The sequence below is a fragment of the Alligator sinensis genome, unplaced genomic scaffold, assembly GCF_000455745.1.
Source record: "Alligator sinensis unplaced genomic scaffold, ASM45574v1 scaffold246_1, whole genome shotgun sequence".
Taxonomy (NCBI): Eukaryota; Metazoa; Chordata; order Crocodylia; family Alligatoridae; genus Alligator; species Alligator sinensis.
In genome coordinates, this window is record NW_005842367.1 from 1,022,737 (window position 1) to 1,031,453 (window position 8,717).

At 45.5% G+C, this 8,717-nt stretch overlaps 1 protein-coding gene across 7 annotated transcripts in view; it reads right to left on the reverse strand.

Annotated features, from left to right (window-relative positions):
* The window catches only part of KLHL5 (kelch like family member 5), a 146,166-nt gene that overhangs the window by 23,166 nt on the left and 114,283 nt on the right, over window positions 1–8,717 (reverse strand). For all 7 annotated transcript variants that reach the window (XM_006029229.3, XM_025210683.1, XM_025210682.1 and 4 more), the window contains 3 exons: window positions 8,414–8,600; window positions 3,074–3,298; window positions 2,593–2,755 (listed from right to left, as the gene is read on the reverse strand). In XM_006029229.3, the coding sequence (XP_006029291.1) occupies window positions 2,593–2,755; window positions 3,074–3,298; window positions 8,414–8,600 (575 nt within the window). The remainder of the gene's footprint in view (window positions 1–2,592; window positions 2,756–3,073; window positions 3,299–8,413; window positions 8,601–8,717) is intronic.

Sequence of the window (8,717 nt, forward strand, 5' to 3'; positions counted from 1 at the left end):
TTCCTGCCTATGCAGGGGGTCGGACTCGATGATCTATTGAGGTCCCTTCCAACCCTAACATCTATGAATAAGTGGTAGGCCAGATATGGCCCGTGGGCTGTATCTTGGCCACCCCTGTGTTATAGGCGCCTCCTTAACAGAGAAACAGAAAAATTGGAGAGTTTGAAGACTAACAAAAGTAAAAAGCAGCAGGAGGGATTGCTTTTTTGGGGAAGGCTTAAAAAGAGGTTTAATCTGTAGCTTTGTTAAGAGCAGCCCTGTAACGCAGATAGGTATACCCATCTCGCATCAGTATAAGTACACTGGCACAAATATCCTTACTACAGGCATAAGCACATCCAAGGATTTAAAAAGGGACTTGCAGCAGATGCCGCCAGTGCTGTGAGGGTGGCTGCCCAGGGGCAGAAAGACTGTGCTATGGAAGCAGCAGCAGAGTCTTTTGGGAGTCCCTGAAGTAGATGAGACTACCCTCTACCTCCCACCCACCCAGCATTCAGCTGCATCTCCCCTTCTACACCAGCAGGGTTTTCCCAGGTCCAAACCTTCCTAATCATACCTCTGGGCACAGGAAGAGGGGGATTAAGCTGCCACTCTTCCCAGTTGACTCGAATGTGGATGGACTCCCAAAGTTGTTCCTGCCCTACTCCACCTGGGGCTTTATAGATTCATAGATTCTAGAGTCGGAAGGGACCTCAATAGATCATCGAGTCCGACCCCCTGCATAGGCAGGGAAGAGGGCTGGGGCTAGATGACCCCAGCTAGATGCCTATCTAACCTCCTCTTGAAAAAGGATTTAGGCTGCAGTTGTGTGGCGTGCCAGGGTCAGATAGGGAGAATGGCAGTACTGGGTAGGTCTCCCCTTCAGCAACTGCTTCAGCGGGGGATGGGGAGGAAGCAAGAACAGGAAGGGGGACCCTATCTATTGCTGCCCCTGCTGCTATCCCTTACCCCACAAGTGACTCGTAAGGGAGGGGCACCGGGGGGGGGGGGGGGGCCCCGGGGGGGGGGGGCATGTGCCCCCCCCCAGATTGGTGGCTTCTGCAGGCAGTCGCTGCTCGCCACCCACTTCCTCCTTGCCACCAACACCACCGCCAGCATCTGTGGGCGGTCCCCGCTTGCCACACCGCACCCCCACCTGCTCGCTGCCGATGCTGCTGCCTACAAATGGTGCCCCCCCCATCTCAGAAGGCACCAGTCGTTCATGCCTCACCCCATGCAGCCACTCTCCACAGCCCCCAGCTGGAGGAGGGAAGGAGCAGTTCTGGGGCTCTCCCTATGCTTGCATCAGCTGGGGACAGCAGTGGCAGCAGGTGGTCTACCCTTCCTGCACCTGGTCCTTGCTGATGCCTGGGAGCTCCAACCATGCCTTGCCCTGCCCTCATATCCCTATGGTTTGACCTCATTTCCTGCCTGGACTACACAGAGGATATAGCTATGGGGAAACGGAGCCATTGGTATGTGAGCTACATAGTGGAAGTGCAGTGTGACTCCCCTACTGCACCTCCCCTGGATCTGCCTCATAAGCCATGATTTAGAAGCATGACGATAAAAAATACAGCTATTTGAAGAATTTGAAAGCTATCAAGAGAAGAGACAAGGGTTTCCCTCAGATCTGAGGAAGGGTAATTCATGCTCAAAAGCATAACATGTCTCCCAGCTATACCATTCGTTGGTCAGTAAAAGGAATCACCAAAACATCCATGCCTCGAGTATATTTCCTGGACAATTGGAGCTGCATCACTCCAGCCCTACTATCAAGGGAAGAGACTGTTTTAAATGCCATACACAGGAGGTTATAACCAGGAATTACAGGATGAAATTGAGGTAGAAAAAATAATCAAGAATAGCCTCCTGACAGTGATAATTACTAGATGAGTGGAGTTCAAAACTATACTGAATCAAGTTTTATGAATTGTACAGTACAGGGAAATTATAATACTGCTCTCTGCTTTCTCATATGAAATTTTTCTATTTAATTTCTCACTTCTTTCATTCTGACAATATTTTCCTGCTTTCCATCTTTTATGGTTCTTTCACTGAACACTGCTGGTGTTAGCAAGATTGCAAGATTGATTGAAGGCATTTTTTTTAACTAGCTGACTTTATGACTAGATAGATGGGAGATTTTTGTGTAAGTGGCCTGAAAAATCTTATTATAGGTTTAAAAAAAAAAAAAGAAAAGAAAAAAACCCTGCAGTCACTCAATTTAGGTAAGGCAAGAGAGCAAGGGTAGTTGATGTCATCCATTCTATTACTAAAAAGTTAATTGCCTTTAATAAAAAACCTTCCCCCTGGGAACAAACTAGAATTTCAATAGACTCCTTTAGTAACTGTTTCTGGAACTGCATTAATAGGGAGACTAAACTTGCCTTTAGAAGTGGCCACTCCCCAGCAGAACTGAAGCACATTAGAATGATGTAAGGAAGCTTTATTGATCAAGAGAGCACCTATTCTATGAGCAAAGAACTTCCATGCCCAATACTGTCAACTGATATCTTTCACGAACAAAAAATTAATTTAAAATATTTTTCTATGTTAAAAATATAAAGAAAATTGGACCAAATTACGTGTCAAGAAATTGCCTTTTCTTACTTTCCATTTAACACTGCTACACCAACCGTACTTCTTGGAGTTGACATACTGGCCACAAAGTTCCATTGACGAGCCTGTGGATCCCATCTTTCTACTGTGTTCAGGTAACTCCAGCCATCATGTCCTCCAACAGCATACATAGGACCTTCTAGTACAGCTACACCTAAAACCAGATAAGAGAAACAATTGCCTGCTGCAAAAATAAAGATCACCCTTTTTCATTGTTCCTTCCAAATGTCCATCAGGAAGATGAAACTTTAAAATAACCCCCCCCTGTTTTGGCTGCTGATATTAAATCTATCCTATAGCAAATGATAAAAAGAATCTGTTACTTTCATTCAGCCAATTTTAGAGCTCAGGCCAAGGCTTATATCACAAAAACACTAAATGAGGTTTAAGGGGAGAATGTATTGAACTGAACATAGGTAGGTTAGCTGGCACTTCGTAAAAATATGTCACTAATGTATAAAATCTTACGTACCAAGGCCATGACGATGTGTGGACATAGGCGGCATTACACTCCAAGTTTTTGTTTTAGGGTTGTAGCACTCCACAGTGTTCAATGTCTTTAGTCCATCTCTACCACCAACAACATACAGCTTATCATCTAACACTGCAACTCCAAACTGTAACCTTCTCCCATTCATATTTGCTACATGGGTCCACATATTGGTACGAAGTTCGTACTTTTCAATGCTTGTAGCACCTTAGGAACAATATATCAGAATTATATTCAAGCAGAACTGCCATTTGTAATAAGTGTTTTATTCAAATCAAGCTTCCTCTTGCAAAACATTTCCACACCGCCCCCACCTCCTCCTGCCACCAGCTGGCTCATGCTGGAGGCACTCTCTGCCATGCTACCTAGCTGCCACATGCATGTGTGTGCACCTATGTGATTCCCCCTGCCCTGATCACACTCCTCCTGCTTGCCTCAGCCCCAAGCAGCCCCTTCACAGGCTGGAACTCTGCCATCCTGCAAGGTGAAACCTGCAGTTCGCCACATTTTTCTTCTTTAAAGGAGAAAACCCATGATTTTCTCCAGCAAACGAAAACCTGGATACCTGCTGATCAGTGCTGGCAGGACTCAGGATAGGTTTTTGTAGTGGACTGAGATCTCACTAAGTTAAGTTTGGGTTAGGGCATCACAGAATCATAGAAAATTAGGGTTGGAAGTGTCCTAAGGAGGTCATCTAGTCCAACCACCTGCTCAAAACAGAACCATCACAACTAGATCATCCCAGCCAAGGCTTTGTCCACCCAGGTCTTAAATACTCGTAAGGATGGAGATTCCACAACCCCTCTGGGCAACCTGTTCCAGTGTTTTACTACCCTCCTAGTGAGAAAATGCTTCCTAATATCTAACTTCAACTTTCCTCACTGCAACTTGAGACCATTGCTCCTTGTTCTGTCCTCCGCCACCACTAAAACCAGTCTAGCTCCATCCTCTTTGTAACCACCCATCAGGTAGCTGAAGGTTGCTATTAAATCTCCTCTCAGTCTTCTCTTTTGCAGACTAAACCCAGTTTCCTTAGCCTCTCCTCAGGAGTCATTTTCCTCAGCCCCTTAACTATTTTCATTGCCCTCCATCGGACTCTTTCCAGTTTGTCCATGTCCTTTCTGTAGTGGGGGGCACAACTGGACACAGTACACCAGATGTGGCCTCACCAGTGCTGAATAATATAGAGGGGAATAATCACTTTCCTTGATCTGCTGGCAACACTAATACTAATGCAGCCCAGTATGTTGTTAGCTTTCTTGGCAACAAGGGCACACTGTTGTCTTGTATTCAGCTTATTGTCTACTGTAACCCCCAAGTCCATTTCTGCAGAGCTACTGCCCAGCCAGTCAGACCCTAGCCTGCACCAGTGCATGGGATTATTCCGTTTTAAGTGCAGGACTTTGCACTTGTCCTTATTGAACCTCATCAGATTTCTTTGGGTCCAGTCCTCCAATTTCTCTAAGCCTCTCTGAATCTTAGTCCTACACTCCAGCAATATCTACCATGCCCCGCAGCTTGGTTTCATCCACACATTTGCTGAAGGTGCAGTCCATCCCATCTTCCGAGTCATTGATGAAGATATTGAACAAGACCACCCACAGGACTGACCCCCTGGGGCACTCCACTTGATACCAGCTGCCAACTAGACATTGAGCCATTGATTACTACTCTCTAAGCCTGATGATCCAGTCAGTTGTCTATCCACTTTATAGTCCATTCGGCTGACCCATACTTCCTTAGTTTGATTGCGAGAATGTTGTCGGAGAATGTGTCAAAAGCCTTGCTAAAATCCAGGTATATCATGTCCACTCCTCTCCCTGCATCCACAGTGCCGGTCATCTCATCCTGGAAGGCAATCAGGTTGGTCAGGCATGGCTTGTCCTTGGTGAATCCATGCTGACTGTTCCTAACCACCTTTTTCTACTCCAAGTGCTTAGAAATGGATTCCTTGAGGATCTGCTCCATGATTTTTCCAGGGACTGAGGTATGAGGCTGAGCAGTCTGTAGTTCCCTGGATCCTCCTTCTTCCCTTTCTTAAAGATGGGCACTATTATTTTCCCCTTTTCTATCCCCCCCTGACTTCTTCCAACACCCATGAGTTTTCAAAGATAATGGCTAGCGGTTTTTCAATCATAGTGGCCAACTCACGCAGCACACCTGAGGGCGCTGAGATCAGCCCTGTGGACTTGTACACGTCCAGCTTTCTAAATAGTCCCTAATCTGTTCTTTTGCCACTGTCGGCTGTTCACCTCCACCCCAAGCTGTGCTGCCATGTGAAGTAGTGTGGGAGCTGACCTTGCCTGTGAAGACTGAGGTGGAAAAAGTATTCAGTATCTGGATAGATTTCCCTTTTCCACATCATCTGCCACTAGGCTGCCTCCCTACTCATTAAGGGACCCACATCATCTTCTTGTTGCTGACATACTTATAGAAACCCTTCATGTCCTTTTCTAGTTGCAACTCCAGTTGTGCTTTGGCCTTCCTGATTTCATTCCTGCATGCCTGAGCAATACTCTTATACTACTCCCAAGTTGTCCATCCAAGTATCCATTTCTTGTAATCTTCCTTTTTGTGCTTACCTCACTGAAGAGTTCCCTGCTAAGCCAAGCTGATCTGCCAATACTTGCTAGTCTTTCTGTACATCAGGATGGTTCATTTCTGCACCCCAAGTAAAGTTTCTTTAAAATAAAGCCAGCTCTTTTTGACTCCTCTCCCCCTCAGACTGGCCTCCCAGGGGATCCTGCCCATCAGCTCCCAGAGCAAGTCAAAGTCTGCTTTTCTGAAGTCCATGGTCCTTACATTGCTGCTCTTCTGCCTTCCTTTCCTCAGGATCCTGTACTCAGTCATCTCATGGTCATTGCTACCCAAGTTGCCATCCACTACTACATTCCCCAACAATTCTTCCCCGTTTGTGAGCAGCAGGTCAAAAGCACAGCCCCTAGTTGGCCTCTCCAACACTGGTACCAGGAAGTTGTCCCCAACATTCTCCAAAAACTTCCTGGATTACCTGGGCACTGCTGTATTGGCCTCCAGCAGATATCAGGGTGATTGGAGTCCCTCATGAGAATCAGGGCCTTCTGCTAGCTGTTTGAAGAAAGCCTCATTCACTTCATCCTCCTGGTGTAGTGCACTATAGCAGACCCACACCACAACATCACCCTTATTGCTCTGACCTGAACTCAACAGCTTCCAACAGGTCTGTCTCCAGTTTCATACAGGAGCTCTGACCAATCATATAGCTCTTTTACATAAAGAGAAACTCCTCCTCCTTTCTCATCCTATCCTTCCTGAACAGTTTATATCCATCCATGCAGTGTTCCAGTCATGTGAGCTCTCTCACCAAGTCTCTGTTATTCCAATCACATGAGTTCTGGGACTGTATGAGGACTACCCCATGCTGCTCGTCCACTGGGCACCCATGATACTGCCAGGGGAGACCCTGAGTAGATCAAAAGTGATTACAGGGCTCTGGGTGCATGGGTGAAAGGCACAGGGGCTCAGGTGGTGTTCTGAGCACAGGTTCCAATTCTTCCTGCACTTTCCCAGGCTCTCTGCATCCATGTATAGACACCTGAGGTAACTAGCCAATTGTCCTACTTTGTCAGGAAGAATGAATGAAAAGGCCCTTGTTGCCCGCTCCCTTCTGCTTGTGCTTCCTCCAGGTCACCCACTTCCCCACTTACCTCAGGGCTTTGCTTTCCATCCCTTGGCAAATCTAGTTTAAAGCCGTCCTCAGACTAGTGAGCCCACCTGTGAAGATGCTCTTGCCTCTCCTGGTCAGGTGGATCCAATCTCTTCCTATCAACCCTACATCTTGGAACAACATCCTGTGGTCAAAGAAGTCAAAGCCCTCCTGGAAACACCATCTGTGCAACCATCTGTTGATCTGCAGCATGCGTCTTCCCCTGCCTGCACCATTCCCCCTGATGGGAAGGATTGAGGAGAACACCACCTATGCCCGTGCCCTTCACCCTTGCACATAGAGCCCTGTAATCACTTTTGATCTGCTCAGGGTCTTCCCTGGCAGTATCATTGGTGCCCACATGGATGAGTAGCATGGGGTAGTACTTTGAGGGCCAGATGAGTTTCAATAATCCCTTCATAACATCTTGGATCTGGGCTCAGATCTTCTGAGACAACAAGTCAGGCTGGAAGATGGATGCCTCCACCCCCTGCAGAATGCAGTCTCCAACCACCACCACCTGTTACTTCCTCTTGATGGCAGTGGTCAAAATCCTCCCAACCTTAGGAATGCCTGGCTTGGCCTCTTCCACCATTGGAATATGCTCCTCCTCCTCTGTTGTAAGGGCTCCATATCTGTTCTTCAGGCAAATTATCAATAAAAATCACTCTAGGTCTCTGGGGGCAGCTTTCTACCACAACAGACTATTTCCATCAAGGCATGGCAGATGAGACTGTGAGGGGATACACTGAGAAGCTGAAGCAAGGCAGGATCAGCATGGCCCGTAGGGGGCACTGCAGCCACTCCAACGCTCATCTTGTCACATATACATTTATTACTTAAGGAAAAAAATGAATATTTATTTGTGACCTTGATATGTTATTATGTGTAACCTTTGAAAGTTCCACAGAAGAGGATTTGGGGGTAAGAGTGGCTCACAAACTGAATATGGGTTCACAATGTCATATTATTAGGAAAAAAGCTATTGTCATACTGGGATGGGGTAAGAGGCATGTCCCACTAAAGATATGAGAGCTATTCCTTTCACTCTCTTCAGTTCTGGAAAAACCTCAGTTGGAATACTGTGTTTCATTTTAGGTACCACATTTGCAAGAAGATGTGGATTAATTGGAAAGAGTCCAGAGGAAAGCAATAAAAATGACGAGTATCGAAAATACGACCTATAAGGAAAGACTAACGAATTAGGGAAGCCTGAGGGAAGACATGATAATGCCTTACACAGTTTAAAATTTAATACAACAGGAAGGTTAGAAACTATTCTTCATGTCCAGCAACAAGCTTTTACTGCAGCAAGGGACATTTAGGTTAGACATTAAGAAAATCTGTCCATCAGTAAGGATAAACATTAGAATAGATTACCTAAGAAACTGTCACTAAATGATTTTAAGAAAAATTTGCACAAATACAGATCCTGAATGCTTTAGGTATAGTTGATGCTGCCTTGGGACAGTAAGAAGAAATATGACCTCTCAAGGTCCGCTCCAGGCTTATTTTTATGGTTTCTATGAAAGCTGTCATTTGTATGCTATGTAAGCATCTAATGATGTTTCATTAAAAGTCAGTTCAATGGATTTTCAGTGTATGTTGCCATCAACAGTCATTATATAAACCAGTACCTTTTGTGGCATCCATTCCTCCAACTGCAAACAATACTCCTACTGTTGACTTTCTAGGCTTTGTGCGAGGACTTTGTAACATGGGTCGTCTCTCTGGTAACAGATGGTACTTCATTGCTTCCATAATGAGTTTTTGACATTCAATGTCATCTCTAAAGAGTGCATTATTTTCCATATCTGCCAGAAACTGGAAAAAAAATTAAAGTGTTGAATCACTAGATAAACATCAGGTTAAAAGAATCTCATCCCAATGAGATATTTTGTTCAAAATACCAGTGCCTAATTTAAAATGCACATTCAGCAG